Source organism: Aristolochia californica, unplaced genomic scaffold (assembly GCF_029961685.1).
Source record: "Aristolochia californica isolate CCGP_79_NKW_82.1479 unplaced genomic scaffold, dmAriCali1.0.hap1 SCAF_13, whole genome shotgun sequence".
Taxonomy (NCBI): domain Eukaryota; kingdom Viridiplantae; phylum Streptophyta; class Magnoliopsida; order Piperales; family Aristolochiaceae; genus Aristolochia; species Aristolochia californica.
Window position 1 is genome coordinate 7,431,720 of NW_027181804.1, and position 23,575 is coordinate 7,455,294.

General features: G+C 36.0%; 2 protein-coding genes across 2 annotated transcripts; both read left to right on the forward strand.

Moving 5' to 3' along the window:
- Nucleotides 1–6,600: 6,600 nt before the first annotated feature.
- Nucleotides 6,601–18,817, forward strand: LOC137948560 (T-complex protein 1 subunit alpha). Its single transcript, XM_068794647.1, has 17 exons — nt 6,601–6,862; nt 7,047–7,111; nt 10,789–10,878; nt 10,967–11,053; nt 11,169–11,228; nt 11,363–11,413; nt 11,563–11,658; nt 11,928–11,993; nt 12,090–12,307; nt 13,128–13,224; nt 13,378–13,464; nt 17,205–17,339; nt 17,446–17,550; nt 17,697–17,825; nt 17,922–18,025; nt 18,111–18,201; nt 18,399–18,817. Exons 1-17 carry the CDS (start codon nt 6,790–6,792, stop codon nt 18,480–18,482), a joined length of 1,638 nt encoding a protein of 545 aa, XP_068650748.1. The 5' UTR covers nt 6,601–6,789; the 3' UTR covers nt 18,483–18,817.
- Nucleotides 18,818–19,077: 260 nt separating this feature from the next.
- On the forward strand, nt 19,078–23,386 carry LOC137948411 (putative nitric oxide synthase). The gene is made up of 13 exons (XM_068794500.1): nt 19,078–19,565; nt 19,792–19,977; nt 20,066–20,152; nt 20,237–20,316; nt 20,540–20,621; nt 20,788–20,808; nt 21,394–21,439; nt 21,589–21,707; nt 22,048–22,161; nt 22,236–22,343; nt 22,430–22,519; nt 22,616–22,722; nt 22,883–23,386. The coding sequence occupies exons 1-13, from the start codon at nt 19,191–19,193 to the stop codon at nt 23,127–23,129; spliced, it is 1,662 nt and encodes a 553-aa protein (XP_068650601.1). The 5' UTR covers nt 19,078–19,190; the 3' UTR covers nt 23,130–23,386.
- The last annotated feature ends 189 nt before the right edge of the window (nt 23,387–23,575 follow it).

Here is a 23,575-nt window from a genome sequence, read left to right on the forward strand (position 1 = left end):
TATAATATATATTTCAAAAAAAACTTTAAATAAAATCCTATTACTATAAGTGACTTATTAGGAAATTACAACAAATATTTTAATTTTTTTAGGAAAGTTAAATAGACCTCTTATTGTGTCTTCCAGGGAAATAAATAAGAATTAATAATCAATCTAATATATTACTATATTTATCAATAAAATTTTAATCAAATAAAATATCAAACACAAAATTGCTATGAAAATTGCCTCATGCTAAAAATAATACAGCATCAACTGTCAAATACTTATTCAAAAAATTTCTATACGGTTTTCTAGCTCATCTTGGAAGGAAAATCTTACTTAGAAAATTATATAATTTTTTAATAAGAATTTCCAATTAGAAAAATATTTCCAAAAAATATGAAACACTAATAGTCCCTAGAAACATATTTCTACTAAAATGTCTTTTCAACATTTCCTGAAAAAACCACTAATATGGCTTCGTTTTTAATAAATTTTTATTACCAATACTATAAATTATTTTGTAGTCATGAAATTTATCTTTGTGTTGAGTCAATTAAATTGAAAGGATATTTTAGACGAGTCTTGTTTACTTGACAATCCATATTAATAATTGAGTCTCAATTAATAGGATCAAGTCCATATCCTTTACCTACTCCCTACTTTCGTCTGGTTTCAACCTTTCGACCCTCGCAAAGACTTGAAATACACTCCAAGTTATGAACAAGAGAAACTTTCAAACTGAGAACAAGATTTAAGTACAATGATTTAAGTACATGGCTCAGTTGTACAAGAAGATATTAAAAAAATATTTCTCATGTATAATTTTTTTTATAAAATAGTTTATATTTATTTCCTCAATTTTCATTTTAATTATATTTTTAATTCATTTTAAAATTTTAAATATATATTAAAAAAATTTCCTCCACTCTTCTCCTCTTCTTGCTATTTGTTTCCTTTTCCTTTTTTCCTTCAATTCTTATTTATTTATTTTCTTTTTTTTCTTCCATTATTTTTTCTTTATCCCCTTCATTTTCCTTTTCTTTTTTCCTCCCCCTTTTCACTAGAGGCTTATAAGTCCCACATAGGTAACAAGAAGAGAATTGCATGAGAGGAGGGCTTACAAAACTCTAGAAAAAAGGATGGCAAAACGCACATACCTAGGCGGGGTGAATTGGTGATGAGTTTCGACTCTATGAGTGGAAACTCGAAGACATCTAGTCTCGCTCCCGTCTCACGCCTTTTGGGTCTTGTTAAGTTAACGAGCCGGCTCACGAGCTTTCAAACTGAATCATGGTTCGGTCGAGCTCGACTTGTTAATTAAAACGAAATCCAAAAAAATCGAATCAAATAGAGCCGGAACCAATCCGATCTCGAGCAGCTCGCGAACTAGCTTGATTCCGCATAATTCATTGATGACCTTGTGGGAACAAAAAGGGAAAGTCGAAAGCAGGATTTGGGGAAAAAAGTAGGCTTTCTGGAAACCCAATTTTTTCATCTATAAATACCCTATTAATACCTATGTTTTAAAGAAAGAAACATAGGATTATTTTAAAAAATAGAATATTAGAGTTCATTAAAAAGTCACTGATATAAATAATTTCATAAAAACCCAGATAATGTTATTATATCATGTGACTTTATTAATTACCAATTCATCATTTAAACTAAGTAAGGACTTAATAAATATAAACCTTGTGGGTCGGGTTTGGCGAAACCCGAACCCGATTCCCCGAGTTTTTTGGGTGGAGGCAGGTCAAGTTCCCCACGGAACCCTAGCTAAGTTAGGTCTATTGAAAAAGAGCCCAAACAATACAGGCTAGAAAGTGCACCATTCGAACAACCCAAAAACATTCGTTTGACCAGATATGAGAAATAAAATCTCAAGTAGCAACCTTTTAGACTAGCATTTGAATAGCCAAACGATTGTCTAGTGTAGAAGGAAATGGAAAGGTCATTTGTTAGACAAGTGAGAGAATGGTCAAAGGGCCAGTTCAAAGAAGGTTGAACGAGAAATGAAGGAAACAAGGCTCACCCATGAAAATCGTTCGGTTGGGTAGGGATCATTTTAATGAACAAGGAAAGAGAAGGAAGGGCCTTTGCAAGTAACCCGTCCAGCCAACTATCCAAAGCGTTTAAGCAATGAAAAGAGGTGTTTTATGACAATTCAAATCACGTAGGACTGGTTGGATTAATTTTGTGTTTTAATTACTGTAATACCTGTCTATTTAAGAGGCTTTTATGTTACAGTTATAAATTAAGTAATCTCTGTATTTTTAAATCAATCAATTATATTACATTTGTAAATCAACTTGAATAAGATGATTGATTGTTGAAAACTCCTTATGTGGTTCTAGGTGTTTGTACATAGTTGTTGCTAATTATAAGACCTTGTGTGGGCATACTCTAATTTAGACATTTGTGGTCTACTGTTGTAAATGCCGTTTGATTGTTAAATATAATGAACTAACTCCAAGGGTGCATGTTGAATTTATGATCCCATAACAAGGTCCTCAACCAAGGTAGTGAAAGAGGAGATGAAGAAAAGAAAGAGAAGAGGGAACTCAGTTAGAGAGATGGAGAGAGAGAGGTTGGGAGAGTAGAATATTTTTAGGGACGAATTTGAGAGAGAAAAGGGGAGACTTAACAATCTATCCCTTGCTTTGAGCTTCTATTTATAGTTGTGGAATGATGTTTACAATGACTACAATGCCCTTAGGGTTACAAGTTTTGTAAAAGAAAAGACACAAGTAGACATACATAATTTTCTTTAATTACACCATTGTGTCATCCTTATGAGAAACCTTTTAATTACCTCATTTGCCACCTCCTTGACGTGGGGGAGGTATTTATTTTTATGCCACTTTTAGATGTCTTCCAAAAGTGCAAAAACCTTGGAACTGGACTAACAATTTAAAATAGAATTATAAACCACTATTGTGTATTTGTGATTGCATGTTTTAATTGTTTGGTTGATATATGATTGTGTGTTTAGGAGATTTTTAGAGCCAAAATTTTAAAATCAGCCATTTAAATTTGATGAGCTTGTTCACTCCCTCTATGACCTAATTGTTGAATTTATGAAAAAGAGAAATACTTCATTGACTTATTTTAATCAGAGTACATGAACCTCTATTTATAATAGAAGGTAGTACAGTCCAATTACAATAAAACTACCTTTGTCCCAATTACACCCAAACTCTAACACTTAAAGATAAGTCCTAGCATAATTAAATAACTCAATATAGATAAAAGACAAACATAACTCAAACTAGAACTCTTCTAGGACGTGACCATAAGATAAAAATGTTTTTGTGAGTCTTTCTTGATCTTCCAACTTATGTGATAAGGATGCCAACTTGGGGTAATCATGGTGGGTCCTACTTCTTATGTGTTCGAGCACATCTTGTGGGTCTTCCTTGGTCGTGTGACTCATCTTATAATACTCTTAGATATGTGAGACTTCCTTGGTCGTGTGGACTTGGGCCTATCTTCCAACACTCCCCCTTAAACTGGGGGTGAGAGAACAACATGAACTCCCAACTTGCTACAAATGATGTATAAAATCTTTTTGTATAAAATGGCACATCTTCCAATATGCCTATCTTCCAACACTCCCCCTCACGTTGTTGCATCCTTCCATGAGGCCCTGCTGGCATAATATAAGTGAGAGTAAAAATCACTCCAAGCCGGTAAGACATTGCTCTATACTCCAGTCCTAATGCTGGATGTAGGGTACACTCCGTCTTCTGTAGGTAGTGCGTCTATTGGCATTGCTCTGAAGTGTCCACCACCATGTCCCTCCACAGGACAACGACTCTCAAGTGGTAAAAAACCATTACAGGAGGGGGGGTGCATGGGTTTATTTATAATGGTGTCCCAATCCAGACACAGACTCTCATGGTATCCCAACCGTGATATTTTTTAGAGTTAAATTTATCATGGTGTCCCAATCCAGGCACCAACTCTCATGTTGTCCCAACCATGGTTTTTTTGGAGAGTCAAATTAATTATGGTATGAGAAAAGGAACTGAGGTCACCTCTTATTCAATAATAATGTCCCCAAAGAGATATAATAGCTGCAGGTGAATATAACACGACCATCTTCCAACTCATATAACACAAACCAAAATAATAAACATTGTAGAAGGACCCATGAAATAATCACAATCCAATATAAATATTTTTTCTTAGATGCATAAGCTTCATCTTTTGTGCTCCCCCTTTTTTGAATATTTCGGTCACATAAACTTATCCACAACATATGGAATAAAATACCTCTTTTTTGTACTTCTTCTACTTCTCCCCCTCAAACTGGGAGGTAATGGTAGTGATCCCAGCTTAAACCAAATATCATAGATGCAACAATAAGCCCAAATAACATAGATGTAGTAATAAGCCCTTAAACCAGGGAGAAGTGAGATATTTTCCAGATATAGCAACTCAAACAGTGACGCCAAACAAATGGCATAAATTCGGATTTTTCAATTCAACAGAATACTAGCATGACCTTTGATTCTTCCAATGCGAATATATTTTTAAATATATAGATCAGATTGGCATGATACTTTCTCCTTATGAAACTAGAATTAAATACCTTTCATCAAAGTATAACTAATCTTCATAAAATATAATTATAAGAAGATAAATAATCTGATAGATTTCGGTCTCTGTCAACTGGCTAAACTAAGTATTGTTTCTCCTTTTTTGTATAATGACCATTGAATCTTCCAAGATCAATATCTCCTTATAAAAAAATCGTACTGAGAATTGGTTGAATAGGTAAGAAAATAGACTTACATATCTTTCTTTTGATATATAGTTCTCAATATAAAGTCTCTTTCTTGATAGCATAAACTAACTCTGAAGTTTAAGATTTCTGCAACTGCTTGAACCTCTTTTGCAATCTGACCTTTATCGTTTCAAATATCGATTTCTCTTTGTAGATAACTCAGATAAAAAATTGGTTGAATAGGTAAAAGAATAGACTTTAAGATATTTTTTTGGATATATATTTCTCCATATAAAATCTAGTTCTTGATAGCTCGTAAGCGGAAGCTTGCTGCTGCTACTCAAACCTTTTTGCAATTTGACCTTTGCTCATTAAAATGTTATATCTTTTTATAGAGAACTTCGATTGGAAAAAAATCATTTTTCTTTGGAAAGTATGCTCAAATATCTTTCCTTCGATATATAATTTTCAATACTAAAAGCTCAGTATAGAGGTGAAAACGCAAAGAAAACTTTGGGTATATGGACTGAAAAAAATAACTACGAACCTAGACTTAGGGTTTGGGGTTTAGAGTAAAGGATCTCACTATCTCTGTGGGTTGATCAAGTCAACTCACAAAACCTGCTCTGATACCATGTTGAATTTATGAAAAAGTGAAATATTTTATTGACTTATTTTAATCAGAGTACATAAACCACTATTTATAATAGAAGGTAGTAAAGTCCAATTACAATAAAACTACCTTTGTCCTAATTACACCCAAACTCTAACACTTAAAGATAAGCCCTAGCATAATTAAATAACTCAATATAGATAAAAGACAAACATAACTCAAACTATAACTCTTCTAGGATGTGACCTTAAGATAAAAATGCTTTTGTGAGTCCTTCTTGATCTTCTAACTTATGTGATAAGGATGTCAGCTTATAGTAATCATGGTGGGTCCTACTTCTTATGTGTTTGGGCCCATCTTGTGGGTTTTTCTTGGTCGTGTGACCTATCTTATAATACTCTTAGATATGTGGGCCTTCATTAGTCGTGTGGGCTTGGGCCTCTCTTCCAAGACTAACAAATAATAGAAAAAAAATATAGATGAAAATTAATTTGTTTAGCGAAATTTTGTTGGTATTTATATTAGGTTCCGAGGATATGAAAAAATTTCACCCCACTTTTCCTCGTTATAAAAAAATTTAAAGATAGGAAAATGAGGCTCTGTTTGGAACCCCTATAAAAGAAAAAAAAAAAGGATTTGACCATTATTATTCCCAAAAATAGTTAGTGAAAATGAGATAATGATCAAATTCTCCTTTTCACGAACTATTTTTGGGAATAATAATGGTCAAATTCTTATTTTTTCTTTTCCACAGAGTTCCAAACATACCCTTCATGCTCAAAAATTAATGAAAAATGAATAGAAAACATTAAACTAGTCTTTGTCCTCTCACCCCTCACATCCACCTAGTTTATTTTTATTTTTTTAAAACTGCACATAAGCAAAAAATATTTTTTCTTTGTCATTTTTATAGTGGAAAAATGTAATAAAAGTAGTCAAAGAAAATATATCTATTAAAATTTATTAAAATTTATTAAAATAAAAAATAGTAAAAAAATATTTTCCATTTATTTTATATTTATTTAATAATACAAAATGGTCCATTAAACTCATGGTGATATGGAGTGGGGAAAGAGTATTTCCACCTCGACCCAAAATTTGACAAAAAAGAAGGAAACCCGGGGTTTAAAAAATGGTGATATGGGGTGGGTTTAAAAAATCTGAATGAACCCGACCAACTCCGACCGACCCCGAGTTCCGGTAGGACAGGCAGGGGATCCGGCTTTTATAAAAAGAGAAACCGCAAAAACCCTTCCTCTGCTTATGTTCCAAAGTTTTGAAGCTTCGAGAGTGCGCAATTGTCCCTCACTCGCCCTTCCCTCTTTCCTTTCCGCCTTTTTAACTGTAGCGAAGGAGTTCAGAAACATCATTCTGCGCCTAAGACGGATCTAAAGTTTTTCCCATAACCTAGAAACCCCTTCTTCCTTCTACCCTTTCCCACTCAACCTCTCTTCCGTCTAGGATGGCATTCTCAGTCGCAACTCCGGATATTCCTGGAGAACGCCAGGCGGGGCAAGACGTCCGAACCCAAAATGGTAACTTATTCAAACGTTTTCTTTGTCTTGAAGTGTGATAAGCTGTTGTTGGTTTATCAGTCCTTGAAATGTGGTCCGTGGATGGTGTGTTCGAAGTTCCTTATGTTATTTTGGAGGGATAGTTTTGATAGACGTCTTAAGTTAAGCTCACTTGTTGTTGAAAGTTTGATTTTGAATGCTGCAGTTGTTGCCTGTCAAGCTGTTGCTAACATCGTCAAGTCTTCACTTGGACCTGTTGGCCTGGACAAGGTTTGCTTTCTGTCTTGTAATTTTTTCGATTCGTTTATTGCCTTCATTACTCTTTGATCAAATAACAGTATCATCATTAAAACACGTATTACGTGTTTTTCCTTGATCCGTGCTTTTGTATCCATTAGCTGTCAACTTCATTCACTTTTGTATCCATTAGCTGTCAACTTCATTCACTTTTGTTCCGAGTAATATGATCAGTATGATGAAACCATTTCGCGTTCGTGCATTCTTGATTGCATTTCCGTGGAATCAAAAGTTGAACATTTTGTTGTAACTAAAGAGTTACTAGGCTACTAACAGCTGCAGTTTCTTGGTTGCTCTACTAAATTAAGAGAATCGTCTCACGTTAAACACCAAAGTTTCACTGTCAAAGATTAATAGAAGTGTCTTTGTCACATATTCTATTTGACTGATAGAGCAATGAAGTGAATCACTTATTTGCTGAAACTTAGAAAGCATAGGCGCTTCCATCTTTGTACTGCAAGGATGTCTGGATTTCTTGAGCTGAAAACCTGGCATTATAATCTAGCTGAATTCTATTTTTATTTTCCGAAAGGGAGGCCTTTTCCCCCATAAATCTTAATTTTTTTCTTTTTGCGTAATGTATGTGGATTCCTGGTTAAGGTTGTCGGTCTTTCCAGTTGCTTGCTTGTGGCTGTGAATCAAATAAGTTTTTCAAATAAGGTGCTCTTGGGATAGAATTATTAACTGCCGATTTTTGTCCAGGAATGCTTATGTTGGCTTGTACTTTTCGTTTTTTAAGATTTTAAATCTGGGAAGTTTCATTTTCACTAAAAAACAAACTTCTGTTGTAATTTCATATGCCAGCTTTGGCTGCTGGTTTTTCATATTTTCCATCAGTCTTTGTCATTTTAAACGGGATTCTTTTTGAAGAGCTATTTCATGATTTTCCTTTGAACAAGAAAATGTTATGTTCTCCAGCTTTTTTCTTAAGGCATACAACAGAGATCTTATGTTCGCTTGTCATCATGTCTTTCTGCTCATGTGGATGCTTGTAGATTCCAATTTATCAAACCTGATAGCGTTACTATTACTATGGGTTGATTTGTCTATTGGATCATTTCAGTTGTTCATAACTGAATACCAACTGCTCATCTTTAAACTCACCAAAATTAGTGCATGCTTTAAGGTGTCTGGGCCCATGAAGTATTTATATTGTTCCCATCCTATACTTTATACTTGTTTGACTGTCTTTTCTGAAATTTTGGTATTACTTGTTGACTTTATTTGCCACTTGATATCTTTGTTTGAAATTTTATGGTGCGAACTGTCCTGCCTTAAGTTATTACATTTTGTAGGATTAAATGTCTCTATGTCTCAGCTGTAAATATGAACCAAAAAATAAGGTTTCATTGATAACTTATTTTTTTAATAGAAAAAAATTGTTTGCCCATATTTCAGATGCTTAGTGCATGGGATGTGCAAAATGATAGATCGGTTCTGCTTGTGCTGAAGTTTTGCATGGAAGAAATTGGAATTGCATTGTGTAAGAGGGGAGTCATTAAAGATAGTGATGGTGAAGTGGGAGAGCAAATGGATTGGATAAGGCCAAAATGAACTAATTACACTAAAGGCATGGACAGTGATAATATTTTTTAATGTAATTTTTTTGAGAAATATATTTTAATATAATGAGCAAATGATTATGTTAAAGATGATGAAGGATGCATAGGACTTACTGAAGTGTAAGATGTACAGAAATCACATAAAAACAAAAAAATCAATCTAATCATTTGAATGAGTATTAGTTAAATGGGAAGCAGCATTCCTAGTTAAGAAATCAGCAAGGAAATCTGTGCTACTGGGGTTAGATATGTCATCAATCTCATAAAAATCTGCTGGAAGCAACCAAGGAGTTATTTCCTGAAGCTCTGTCTATGATAACTGTGAAACGAAAGTAGTAGGATGTACCAAAACAATATTATTTAAAGGTGCTTGCCTCTGTACCTGTTAGTCCAAGAGTACATCTGGGATGAGTTACTTTGACCAGAATAAAACCAAATTGTGTGCTAAATTTATAGAAAAAAGCAAAGTATCCTTGAACATTAAACAAAGCATATCATTAAAAAAATGCACTAAAATATAAAAAAATATTTTGAGAAATCATGGAAAAGGAGATACTTATATAGTGAAGTATCTTCCATGCTCATATAGTTCTGATTTGAAACATAACAATTCCTCTCCAAAGGAATAGGTTTGGAGACTATTTTCTTTGATAAGTATATAGAAACTAGGGTTTAGAGAAAAGGTTAAGAGTTTGGAAGGTCTGTCACCAATTTGCTCTTAACTACAAAACCAAATTATTTAATGTTTAAAGAAGAAAAATAACAGAAATTATGTTTATAGGAGAAAAACTCTGAAAGTAGATAAATAGGGCTGAAGAGAAAAATAAAAAAAGATACCCTAAAATTTATGGTTCATATCACAATAGGTTTACTATAGTAGGTGCTATAGTAATTAGCTACATGAGCTATAGGCCTGTACTATGTTGTCAAGATATAGTAATGAGCTCTGGTCATATTGGGAGTGTTTTTTTTTTTTTTTTGGGATGAATTTTGTGAAGTAAAAGAAAATAAGAACTTGGTGGAGATGAAAGAGTAAATGATAAGAAAAAAATAGAAGCAAAAGAAAGAGGAAACATTGTATTTGAATTTCACTTTTGACAGCATCACACTGAATGCTGAAGGCAGTTATCCATAAATTGTTTTATGACAAGATTATAGTGGCACTATATGACCACTAAGCTTTAAACTCAATGCCCAGATCATAACATCAAAAGAAACCAAGAAACTAGGGCCAAGATTAAAACTTATAAAGAAAACCTAATGGGTATAAGAGCTTCCAAATAAGGCCTAATTGAACATAGCCTAAACAATAAATAATCCAATTGGAATAAAAAAAGAACATCTAATAAAACCTTGTCTAACTGTTAACATCCTAGTTCATAAATTTACTAAAATTGCATAAACTCAAATTATGGGCTCTTGATTGAGCCAAATGGACAAGCTTTTTTGATATGTCATATAGTGAAGTATTTCTTTGAATAAACTTTAAAAATCTTGAATCTGTTATGTTGAGAATTTAATATCGACCGGGCGCATCCCTCTTATATTTATCTTGCGCCTTCACTAAAGCCTCGAGGTTTTAAGCGTAACTGGTTTCAATATGGTTTCAGAACAAGATAGGTCCCGAGTTCGAGTCTCGCTCCCACCTGTTTCCACGAGCCACAAATGGCAACGTGCGGGGGAGTGTTGAGAATTTAATATCGACCGGGCCCATCCTTCTTATATTCATCTTGCGCCTTCTCTACGGTTTCAACATGTTATATAGGACAGTCAGTAATAAATTTAGTTCTTTCATAAAATAAAAACTATCAGTGCAATTTTAACTATTTCATGACCCACACTTTCAGGGATGCCCATCATTTGCATTCCTTGGGCAGATATGAGTGAATCTGCAATGTCTTTCACTGTCATTTCATTGATTGCTTGTATTTACGTATTTTTCATTTATTTTCTCCCTTTTGGGCTGCTCTTTTATTTCTTCTTCCATGATCAAATCCCTTTCTCACTGTTCTAGAAATTATATGGTGCTTCTCGAGCTTGGATTTTCATCCATCTTTCTGTTTTTGGTTCTCTGGTTGTTTTTCTCAGATGCTCGTGGATGATATTGGAGATGTCACAATTACTAATGATGGAGCTACAATACTCAAAATGTTAGAAGTTGAACATCCAGCTGCCAAGGTATTTAACTTCATACTTTAGCACTTCTGTTTATAGTACTATGTCTGTTTCATCTAACTATCTTTCTCTTTATGTTGAGGATTATTAGGTACTTGTAGAGTTGGCTGAACTGCAAGATCGAGAAGTTGGAGATGGGACAACTTCAGTCGTTATTGTTGCTGCAGAACTGCTGAAGGCAAGTTTGTACATTATATTGTGAATTAGTATGGTGTAAGTATTATATATTGTACTCTGAATGCTATCTTGAGTGACTGAGGGTGTTGATTGTTTTATATGTTTTTATGTGACAGAGAGCCAATGACCTTGTGAGGAATAAGATTCATCCCACATCTATAATCAGTGGGTACAGAGTGAGTTTCAAACTGAAAACCTTCGTAGATGTTTTATTTTGAATCATTCTCTCTAAAAGGACCTGTCTTTAGTGTAATTATGGATGAACACCTATTATCTACAAACATGTAATCCAATTTTAAATTTTGGACAGCTTGCTATGCGAGAAGCGTGCAAGTATGTTGATGAAAAATTAGCAGTGAAGGTATGATAGTTGTCCTTGGATTCATAATTTGGTAATTTGGCTTTCCGTGTAGTGATGAGCACATTCATGTCCTTTTTACTTGGTCTATGGAAACCACATTTTCCATAGCCTGTTGTGTGACTAATCCAACTTTGATATCACTTGCATAGGTTGAAAAGCTTGGAAAAGATTCTCTTGTGAATTGTGCCAAGACCAGCATGTCTTCAAAATTGATCTCCGGTGATAGTGACTTCTTTGCCAACTTGGTAAGCTTAAGTTCTTGATTATATTATTTAAATGCAACTCTTACATAAGTGTCCTGGCAATCAAAACTAAATATTAAACTTGAGTTTTTGTCCATATTAAAAATGGGGTTGTAATGTTTTTTTCTTTTATGACAATTTGATGCCATTACAACCCCATTTTTAACATACTTAATCCCATTACAATAAATACATAATGCAATCATCTTTTGGTCCCAGTTTCTTGTTATAGAAGGAAATATGTGCACCTACTGAACATAATTGGGTTCTAGGTTGTAGATGCAGTTCAGGCAGTAAAAAGTACTAATGCAAGGGGAGAGGTTAAATATCCAATCAAGGTCAGTTGATGCAGTCCTATTTTTTTCCCTTTGGCTGCTCTACTTTTTTTTTAAAAAATGTAATTTTAGCCTAACAGGACCTTGTCTGTGTTTCAGGGCATCAATATTTTGAAAGCTCATGGGAAAAGTGCTAGGGAGAGCTATTTGTTGAATGGTTATGCTCTAAATACAGGTCGTGCTGCACAAGGAATGCCGACTAGAGTTGCTCCTGCAAGGATTGCTTGCCTGGATTTCAATCTTCAAAAAACTAAAATGCAGATGGGCGTCCAAGTCTTAGTGAGTGATCCGAGGGAACTCGAAAAAATTCGTCGAAGGTGATTCCTACTATATACTGCACTGAATTTGAAACTTAATATATTTCACAAATGATATGCTGAGGACTGTGGAATCATAATGGAAAGATATTACGATAAAGTCATTTATAAATATTAGTAAAAAAATATCTTTTGCACAAATTAGAAAACTTGCAGCCAGATTACTGAAAAAAATGTAGGACATGATTCTCGTTCCTTATTTCACATTGAGCTATATTATTTAGTAACATTTTTGTACAAAACATGGAGAAGGGACAAATTTCTCTCTCATGCATGGGATGAGAGATATCTGGTGGCTCTCTCATTATGGATAGAAATAAAAGGCCCTTTATGGACTTGACTGAACTTTGTGCAGTGTTGCTCAGAGTTTTTTACTCCATGTAATATGACGAGTTTTATTAAAAGTTCTTACATACCCAAGTGGGAGCCAAATAAGTCGGTTTCTTAATTGATCCAGGTTGGCTCAGCCTGAGTTAACCCCAGTTTATATGTTTGTGGATATGATGGAATCTTCCCTGGGTAACCATACTAGCATGATCTTATGTTTTGGCATTTTTTGTTTTATGAGAATTTCATATGTAGAAATAGATAGTTTGACCTTAGTTCTCTTCGCCAGTTTTTATATCAATAAAATACTAGGCATTTTCTTGTAGAATTAAGGGCACGTGTGAGGGGTAAATTTGTAAGGATTTGCATAAAAATACGAAGATGCAAACATCTGAATGATTTGATCTTATATATTTAATTGAAAATACTGCAATAGGCTCAGACCTGTGATGCACAGGGATTGTAAGTTTAGCTGTAACATTTGTTTTCACAGGGAGGCTGACATTACAAAAGAAAGAATTGAAAAGCTTCTGAAAGCTGGAGCGAATGTTGTATTAACAACTAAGGGCATTGATGATATGTCCCTTAAGGTATGTGTTGAATTTCACGCATTTACAAACTTAATCGTATCAGCATTTCTGACTTGATGTTATAAGCAAATTTATGCATGAAAGTTTTATTTCTACTCAATTGCGATTATGGAAGATGTTTCACTACAACTTCTCTGTCCTTGTCATCTGCAGTATTTTGTAGAAGCTGGGGCTATTGCTGTGAGACGAGTTAGAAAAGAGGATCTGCGACATGTTGCCAAGGCAACTGGTGCAACTGTGGTAATTTAATGCTTCTCATTTGAAACATATTAAGCACAGTATGTGTGCAGCATCTAATTCCAATTTTATTATGTTCAGTGGCTTACATTTAGTGTATGTGAAAGTTTATTAGGGGTTGCTTTGTTACTTGTATCATGCTGACTGTGTCATACATCAATCGGCAAAAAATTCACTTGTTTGCTCTGTTCTGTTGTCCTATGATGTCTTAACTTCTTCATTTCAGATGGCTGTCATAAACTCTGTTGTCTCACCTCTGGTATATTTGAGGAAGAGGAGGTTGGACTCAAGTCTAGCCAACTTTAGATGCAGCTAACATTTTGTTCTTTAGACAAGTCATGTTATTTTCAAAAGTGCCATTTATTTTAATATTTGTATTTACATTATTACAATACTCTTCATTATGTCACTAGAAACTAGTATGAATATTAACAACTAAATTAAACATAAATCATAGATACATAGTGTTAGAAGATGGGCTCAAGCCCACACGACCAAGGAGGGCCCACATGTCCTAGAGAGGTGGCATGATGGTAAATAAGAAGTTATCTCATAAAGATGACACAAATGTAATTATTTTATGTTTTTTGTCTCTTCTTCACTCTTATAGGGTGAAGGGCATAATTGTAATATTGTACCTTTTATCTTTATAAATAGATTTTCAAGGGGAGGGTTTGGAAACAAGTCCATAAGCAGTATGATGATGATCTTCAAGGCGTTTCATCAAGACGTGATAAGCAGAATCTCTAGTATATCCATCTCTTCTTTGCTACACGTTAAATCGCATGCAGCAACACAGTTCTATCTCCGCTCACGACCAGGAAGCTTCCGGCCTTCAAGTTTTTTTTCTGGGCACTTAATGCTGAAATCAAATGGAGAATGATGATGATCCCGAGCGGAAGGATCACACTTGGTGAAAGACCTAAATGATGTCCCTAGGAAGAGTATGATGATGAGGATGGTGATAAGCCATTATGGATAAGCCAGTATGGAAATACCACACGTAAGGCGATACTGATGGTGATCCCGAGCATAAGCATGGGCTGAAAGAGCAAAACCAAATCCTAGTCTAAGATAGGAACGTCCTTTGATGGATGAGGCACTCGAAGATTGAACCAAACTGATGATATCGAAGCATCCATTATCATACATTTTGAAAAAGTGGTGGCAGATTTGGTGTCGAAGCCAAAGATGAGATTGAGCATCGGAACGGAAATCATTTGTATCGGAACGATACAAGGACGACAGCATAACGGAAACGAAAGCACGATTGCTGGTTTCTTCTGCTTTGTGATTCTGTTCGGCTTGTTTTTGCCGTCAATCTGGAAAATTATTCCACATTAATGATGGTTCATTGTTGTTCTTCTGCTGACAGGAGTTTATCACCGGTCATAAAGTTTCCTTTGCTATTTTTCTTCGTTGCTGCTTTTCCAGGATCTCTGATTCAGTTGTTGCTAGTTTCAGAAATTCGTCTCCGCTGGTTCCACTGTCTATCGATTATTATTGGCGACTATTCTGATAGCATCACCATACTGCCGATAATCTCTCTATTGCCTCTGTCATCTAGGTCATTATATGCTTATGGAAATATCGTTTGGAAAATAATCCGAGATTGCGTTGTTGATGAAAGTTTCGCTCATTCAAGTTTGACTTTGCGGATTGATTTCCGGAAATTTGATCTTGGTTTGATCTTGTTACTAGTTTTTCGGAAATCTCCTCTGGTCGTCTCTTCACATGCACTTCCTTCACTAGCTCATCTCATTGCGAGCATTACATCCTGGTGCTGCCTTAGCGTCTTTCCTTTTCTGTTCGTTAGATTATTTCCTCCGCCTCAGAAACAGGTTTTTGCTGAGAAGAGAGGTGTTGTTTCGTTGAGGAAGTCGCACGGTGATATTATGGTATCGTTGCATTGGGAGACGACGATATTGTTTTGTTTAATTCAAATTATCGATAACTTATCTCTCTGTTGATTTAATCTGCCGAGCGACCCGAATCAATGAATTAGCAACCCAAGCATTGCTTCCTCTGTTCTGCTTGGGTTAACCTAGCAAGTCGGGTCAACTTGGCCTCGACTCAGCTCAACTCGGGCCGGGTTAATTTGACAAGGTCCACTTGCTTCCTGCCTTTGTTATACGGGTTCGGGTCCCGGTCCCGAGTTCTATATTAGACTGATACTTGACTCGGCTTGATTCGGTTACTTGCCTTCGTCTGACTCGATCCATTGGCTCTGGCTTGATTATTATCTTGGATTTTTGGTAGCTTATTACTCGGTTCCTTATTCAAGGATGGACTCTCTGCAGATCATTTCATGTGTCCTTATTAAAAACTATCACTATTTGGTATGTGTTATTTGGGCTTGGCCCATATCTGTTGTTGCTATTGTGTCTCTTTGACTAAGACATTATTATTGAAGGACTCCTCGGTTGCTGACTGTTATCGGCATTGGCGCATATGATGGAGATTTGAATAAAGCACATGGTGGCCCCAACATCTTATCTTCCTTTGATTCCCATGACCCTCCTTATTTGGCAACTTTTCTCCTACTGTCCTTTATTTCCTTTATTTATATGAGTGTTTAAGTCCTTTGAGACTTTTTATTGGTACCCCTGGGTCTTTTATCGCCGTCTTGTGGATGACAGGCATTACCCACTTTAGTGATTATTATCACTATATTTGGTTCAAATCCTTTAAAGTTGGTTTTGTCTTATATTTTATCACCTATTACTACCCTTTGAGAGTCGGTGCCTAGTTCGTACTCATACTTGGGACACCATGATGGAGGAACTTATTACTGCATCTTATTATTTGTTAAAATCACTTCCGAGCAATGCCTATAGACCCACTATTAACAAGTATAGGAGTGTGCCCAACATCCAACTTGAGTCAAGTCTATTATTCACCCAAGAGGTGTTTTTTGAGTTACCCTTAGAAAGTGAGTAGTCTCTTTGTTGTGCCCTTCAATTGGGCTACTTTTCCATCTTTGAAATTGAGCGAAGAGTGTTTCAGACTATGGAGTACGGATCTTTGTCATACGGCTAGGAGTGATTTTTCTTCTCTCACTATTATATTATGTCAATTGGGTCTCTTGGTAAAGAACAAAGAGATCACCAATTTGAGGGGTGTTGGAAGATATGATGTAATTGAGGTGGACTACCATTTGCAACAAGTTGGGTATTTATGATGTTCTCTTACCCCAACTTGAGGGGGAGTGTTAGAAAATGGGCTCAAGCCTACTACTAAGGAAGGCCCACACGTCCAAGAGAGGTGTGTTAGAAGATGGGCTCAAGCCCACACGACCAAGAGAGGTGGCATGATGGTAAATAAGAAGTCATTTCATAAAGATGACACTGATGTAATGAGTTTATGTTTCTTGTCTCTTTTTCATTCTTTCAAAGTGAAGGGCATAATTGTAATATCGTACATTTTTATCATTTATAAATAGAGTTTCATGGGGAGGGTTTGGAAACAAGTCCATAACCTCATTTTTCCTCTTGTTTTCTCTCCAACATGCCTTTTCTCCTTTTCTCCATGAGCTAATCCATGGAGTCTTGAAAATCAACACATAGGATTAGGAATAAAAATAAAATAAAATGAAACAAAATTTTAAGTCATCTAATTCAAATTATAATGTTTAGTTAAAATCGGCATTTATGTGAACTTAGGTCCATATTTCTATTTTCCTTAATAAATCTGCATTTATTATCAAAAGAAGATAAATAAATTTGCATTATGACAATCTGCAGGTTACCACCTTTGCGGATATGGAAGGAGAGGAAACATTTGATTCATCCTTTTTGGGATATGCAGATGAAGTTGTGGAGGAAAGGATTGCTGATGATGACGTTATTTTGGTGAAAGGAACCAAAACTAATAGTGCGGTAGGTGGTGACATATTTCTATTACTTACAGACTTATGGGAATTTGGTGATTATTTTGATAGATTAGTATCTTATGATCCTTCTTATTTCTTTTGGCAAAAAGCAGGTCTCGCTAATACTTAGAGGTGCAAATGATTACATGCTTGATGAGATGGAGCGATCTTTGCATGATGCTTTGTGCATTGTCAAGAGAACTCTGGAGTCCAATGTGGTAATCCCCTGCTTCTATTTAATGAACTACTCCAATCTATAACATCCAGCATCTTCTCTTTGCAATGTTCCAGTGCATAGTAAGGATGGTTATGCTTCCATTTGAAGATGATAAATTTTTCTTGTTTTTGATTGTGCTGAAAATAGGTAGTGGCCGGTGGTGGAGCAGTAGAATCTGCTTTATCAGTATTCTTGGAATATCTTGCTACTACACTGGGATCCAGGGAACAGTTGGCTATAGCTGAGTTTGCTGAATCTCTATTAATCATACCAAAGGTGTTTCAGAGTGCTTTTGCTGAATGAATATATTTCCTTTGGAGAGGTTTTTCCTCGTTCTATTTAAATACTAAAAACTTGCAACTGATGTTGTAGGTTCTTGCTGTGAATGCTGCTAAGGATGCGACTGAGTTGGTTGCAAAACTTCGGGCGTATCACCATACAGCACAGACAAAGGCAGATAAGCAGCATCTTTCAAGGTATGATTATACACCAAACCCCACCCCCTGCTCTCTCTCTCTCTCTCTCTCTCTCACAGACACATCTTTGTTTGCTTTTTTGCAGCATGGGGCTTGACCTTTTGAAAGGAACAATTCGCAACAATCTTGAAGCTGGAGTAATTGAACCTGCAATGAGCAAGGTGAAGATAATACAGGTATGATTCGAAGGGAAAATATAAGTAGGACAACTACTAGATATGGAATCAGTTTGTGTTTGTAGAATAGTCCATTGATGGCTGGCTAGCCATATTATCTTGATTCTTGTTGCCCTGTCCTCCTTGTCCGTTTTTACTAAAATCACCATATTTTTGTTTAGTTCCATTGATGAAACTTCAAAATCTTCTTTTACCAGTTTGCTACAGAGGCAGCTATTACCATTCTTCGGATTGACGACATGATCAAGCTTGTTAAAGAAGATCAGAACGAAGAAGAGTAGTGGAGCAGTCTAATACAATTAGTAGAAACTTGAGTTACAAGTTTTGGACTTTGTTGTAACATGAAATACGTTCTTAGTCTTTTCTGTCATCAGTGTGAAAATTCCTTTCCTGTACTCCCCATTTATTTTAATCGGAATGTTGGAAAGTGGCGGAGCAGGGGCGGAGGGCGGGGAAGATTCTTAAACGGTATGATTTGCATTTCTGAGTTTGATTAATTTTGCCATGGATATATATGCCTCTGCCACGGGGTTTGTTTTGTTGAAACGGCTAGTGAAGCATGAAATTGATCCCAAAAAGAGAATTTATTAAAGGAGTCTACAGTAGGCAGATATTAATTCTTAAATTTCCAATATCTTCATTGCTCCTATCAAGAATATTTCCTGCAAGTTTAAGCAAAAAATAAGTGTTTGATAAGCCAAATCACTGAGCATGAATCTGAAGCAACAAAAGTCATAGAGAGCGAAAAATTATATTTAACCAATAATTTCTGCCCAAGATCCGAATGAGTTTCAAATCTGGAATAGGTCTGACTTTCGAGACTCCGGATACTACTCTTCAAATCAGGTCCGACAAATGGTCGGTCACCTTGGAGCTTGGCTACTGGTTTGCTAAAAAAAATCACAATGGGTTCTCGCAGGAGTACTTAGACTGTGAAGCATCCACGCATTTCTTCCTTGTTCACTGGAGCAGATCTCCACGGTGGAGCTATGGCGCCCAAACCTATGCTTTCGCTCTCCTTTTCACTCTCCTTAATCCCTCCTACACACAATCTCAATAACTATAGTGTCCCCATTAAAGCTTCCCCCTCGAAATTCAGTCCAATCCTCTGCACGGCGAGTCCACAGGCACCTCTTCAGGGTACTGGCGCTGCCGCTCCGACTCGTGGCGATGTCTTCCTTCAGCACCAAAAGAATGTGGCGGTTGAGGTCGCATGGAGGCAGAAGGATAAGAAGAAGAAAAGGAAGTCGGAAACCAGCGCGAAGGTTTCTTCCGCCGTCGTTTGTTGCTATGGCTGTGGAGCCCCGTTACAGACCCAAGAACTAGAAGCGCCAGGTTACATCGACCCCGGCGTTTACGAGTTGGTACACGGTTATTTCTCTTAAAATTATGTTAGAAATTTTTTATTTTTTTTCCTTGAAGAGTACTATACTACTAAGACTAACACTAAATTGAACTGAATGGTAGGCATCCAGTAGGAAATTCAGTTAACTACCGGACCCCAATAGTTGAAAAGAACCGGATTGACTATTAGATTCCTAACAGTTAATCCAATTCAGTGATGATTACAATCTATTTGATTGGCTGCAGAAGAAGAGACACCGGCAGCTTAGGACCCTCATTTGTGGGAGATGTAAGCTCCTATCACATGGACATATGATCACTGCTGTTGGTGGAAATGGAGGCTACTCTGGTGGGAAACTGTTTATTTCAGCTGAGGACCTTCGCGATAAGCTCTCACACCTAAGACATGAAAAAGTACTGATAGTTAAACTGGTGAGTAACTAATATTTTATGAGGTAGACATTCAATTTAACCTTGAGGGGGAAAAAATAGATGAGAAACAATAATCATAATTTTCCAGGTTGACATTGTGGATTTCAATGGTAGTTTTTTGGCGCGTATCCGTGATCTTGCTGGGGCAAATCCAATTATATTGGTTGTGACAAAGGTAAGTTTTCCCATATTCTGAGTGTCGTCTTGCATATCCAGGTGTGGGCTATAACAAATGGATCTTATTCTTTATCTACTTCAGGTTGATCTACTTCCAAAAGGCACCGATTTGAATTGCATAGCTGATTGGGTAGTAGAGGGCACCATCAAGAAGAAGCTCAAGTATGTTTATGCACTTCGTGTTTCCACTGTTTGGTATTCTTACTGTACATCTATGGAGACCAGGCTTGCCATGTTTATCTTATTTAACTAATTTTCTTATTCTAAGCTGTGAAATCCTGTTGTTTCCTTCTTTTTCTTTGTGCTCTCTTTACATGAGTATGAAGTGCAAAACTACCGATTTTATTTCCTAGGTGACTTAAGATAATCTGTTCATTTTATTCAGTGTTCTGAGCATTCACTTGACTAGTTCAAAGTCACTGGTGGGCATTTCTGGTGTAATATCAGAGATCCAAAAAGAGAAAAAGGTCTGTTATTAAGTCTGATTCATCACATTCATTTGAGTCAATCTTCTGTGGCAGATATTTTTCCAGATTTTCTTATTATTTTATTTGCAGATATTTGGTGTACTATAGGTTTTTTTTGTGCATGGTTCAAATGGCTATATTGACACTTCAATGTTTCTTTGTGCAGGGCCGCGATGTATACATTCTGGTTAGTAAACTTGAAGCTGCCATCCACCATTCATGCCATGAATGCCCGTTTTCTTTGTTTGACTTAATCACATCAGTTCATATAACTCTTATAAGCAATTTATGCACTTCCCGATTCTCAACTGTCCATTGTGGTCTTCCACTCTTTTAGAATTCGGACTCTGCTTAAATGCTTCTAAATTCTCTACACGATTTACAGTTTTGCTGAAGCCAATATCCCCCATTCTTTGTCATGGATGCTTGTTTTCTTTCAAACCGGCTTCTCTTTAATTTGGTATTATATAATTTTGTTACTTAAATGACATTCAAATCTTCATCGGCAACTTATAAACTTTTGCCTTCTTACTTATGCCAATGGCCTTCAACTCTGGTGGACTCTTTATATTCTTTGAATTGATTTTCTGCTCCGAAATTTACTGATCTTTTCTGTCTATCCCTTGACGTTGGTCTTTGGTTGTGCTTTTAATGTACTCCTGCCCTGTTCGTTTTTAGTTTTGTTTTTTCCCTTTTCTTCTTCTTTAAATTATTTGAACTATGGCTAGGTTTGTCTTACCAGAGGATACATGAATTACTTTGATGGTTGCAGGGCTCTGCAAATGTTGGAAAATCTGCATTTATAAATGCTATGCTGAGTAAGCACCTTCCGTTATTTTTTCTTCTTGTCACCTCTGTGTAGGGAGGCATTTTTTTTTTTTTTTTTTTTGGGTTCTCGTTTTCTTGTGGGGTAGATGAAGGTATACTGAAAATGATTCATATTTGTTTATTTCTTTTCCAACCTTAGAAATGATGGCACAAAAGGATCCAGTAGCAGCAGCTGCACAAAAATACAAACCAATTCAGTCTGCCGTTCCTGGAACCACCCTTGGTCCCATCCAAATTGAAGCTTTTCAAGGGGGTGGTGTAAGTTCTTCTATAGTAATCTTTTCTGTTATGGCCTCGGTACTTGTTGTTATGGATATCCGGAAATATCAAGCTATGGGGAAATGAAGTATAAAGAATAGATCAAGCCAGAATTCAAAACGAACTTTTACAGCTGGTGGAGATACAGATCCTTTTTCATGCCTTTTTCGTTTTCTATGATAACATTGAATTTTTACATTCAATATCTTTCATTTCTTAAAAATGTCAAAATTCTTGGTTACTCATTCCAAGGAAGCTTTAGATGTTAATCAATCTTTATATTATTAATTTTGGTATCATTTGCAACTAAATCCATGATAATTTTCCTAATGAGCTGCAGAAACTATTTGACACACCTGGCGTGCATCTGCACCACAGGCAAGCAGCAGTTGTTCATGCTGTAGATCTTCCTTCACTTGCTCCACAAAATCGCCTGAGAGGCATTTCATTTCCTGTATGTTTTTGTTCAACAGATCTCCTTGTTAATTTGACTGATTCAGAACTCTTATCATAGTTTCATTTTCATAGGTTTCTCAGACTGTTTCAAATAAGAGAACACAAGATGAAACAAACTCGGTAGGCCTGAATGGACTTTCTATATTCTGGGGAGGTCTTGTCAGGATAGATGTTGTCAAGGTTTCTCTCTACTTCTTCTACTTCGTGGTTGGTATTATTCGACACAATGGATCTATTGGTCAACTTACTTCTCCTTCAAACAACAGGTTCTTCCACAAACATGCTTGACATTCTATGGACCTCGTCAGTTGCCAAAAGTTTCTGTTCCCACTGTTGAAGCAGATGAATTTTACCAAGTAGTGCTACTTTCTGGAGCTTTTTTACAATTATTGATGTCATTTGCTTGGTCCGATTCTTTGTTGGAACCTGAAGTTTTAATTTGGTGGTTGCAGAAGGAGGTTGGAGCCACCCTGACACCTCCATCTGGAAAACAGAAGGCAGACTGGTTGGGACTTCAAATATTTAGACAGTTGCAGATAAAATATGAAGATATAAGGAGGTAAATTATGCACCCTTTGCTCCACAATTCAGTGGATTTCATAAATTACAAAGTAGAAAATTTGAATGCAAAGGTTTGAAACTTTTGTGATGTTTGTGTAAGAAAATTTCTGTATACTGATTCTTTTACTGGTTTCTCTTGGTATGCCTTTCTTCAACAGACCTGCGTGTGACATAGCTATATCTGGCTTAGGATGGATTAGGGTAGAACCTGTTAGCAGCCAGTCTGGTAGTTCTGATTCAAGTGAAGGAATTTCTGGGGAATTGCACTTTAGAGTTCATGTCCCGAAGCCAGTCGAGGTTTTCATTCGGCCTCCGCTCCCTGTTGGTAAGACAGGAGGAGAATTGTATCAGTACCGGGAATTAACAGAGAAAGAAGAAGAGTCAAGACCGAAATGGTACATTTGACAGATGAGTTCTTGGCTTCTTACCTCCATGATGTGGAGATGCAACAGCAATGGAGGCTTAGAAGAAATCTGGGTGCTTTTGTGGAGAATTTTGGAATAAGAAAAAGCACTTGCTGCAGAGAAACCCGTTTTACAGATTGCAACAATCAATTTTGAACTGATAGCCGATAGGTAAATTCAGTAGAAAACTGAATTTGTTATTGGATAGTAATATTGAATTCAAAATTGATAAAATCCTCTCAATTGCTGAGTTATTTTTGTTAAGATAAAAAATTTCAATTTTTTCCCTATAGATGTCACACATTGTCGCCATATTCGATTATTGAAACTTAGGATTTTATGATATAATAATCACGAGATTAAGGGGTAAAAAGAAGAAGAGTTGTAGAGAGAAGGTTTTAGGAGGAAGAGGAAGAATGACGAATTTGAAAGAGGAAAAATAGGGTT

Bases quoted from the DNA above. Each gene is read 5' to 3' on its own strand.
- LOC137948560 (XM_068794647.1), top strand. From the start codon at position 6,790: ATGGCATTCTCAGTCGCAACTCCGGATATTCCTGGAGAACGCCAGGCG. The intron at 6,863-7,046 runs GTAACTTATTCA...TGAATGCTGCAG, and splicing joins AGACGTCCGAACCCAAAATG to TTGTTGCCTGTCAAGCTGTT. The intron at 11,054-11,168 runs GCAAGTTTGTAC...TTTATGTGACAG, and splicing joins TTGCTGCAGAACTGCTGAAG to AGAGCCAATGACCTTGTGAG.
- LOC137948411 (XM_068794500.1), top strand. From the start codon at position 19,191: ATGGCGCCCAAACCTATGCTTTCGCTCTCCTTTTCACTCTCCTTAATC. The intron at 20,317-20,539 runs GTATGTTTATGC...CATTTTATTCAG, and splicing joins ACCATCAAGAAGAAGCTCAA to TGTTCTGAGCATTCACTTGA. The intron at 22,723-22,882 runs GTAAATTATGCA...TTTCTTCAACAG, and splicing joins AAATATGAAGATATAAGGAG to ACCTGCGTGTGACATAGCTA.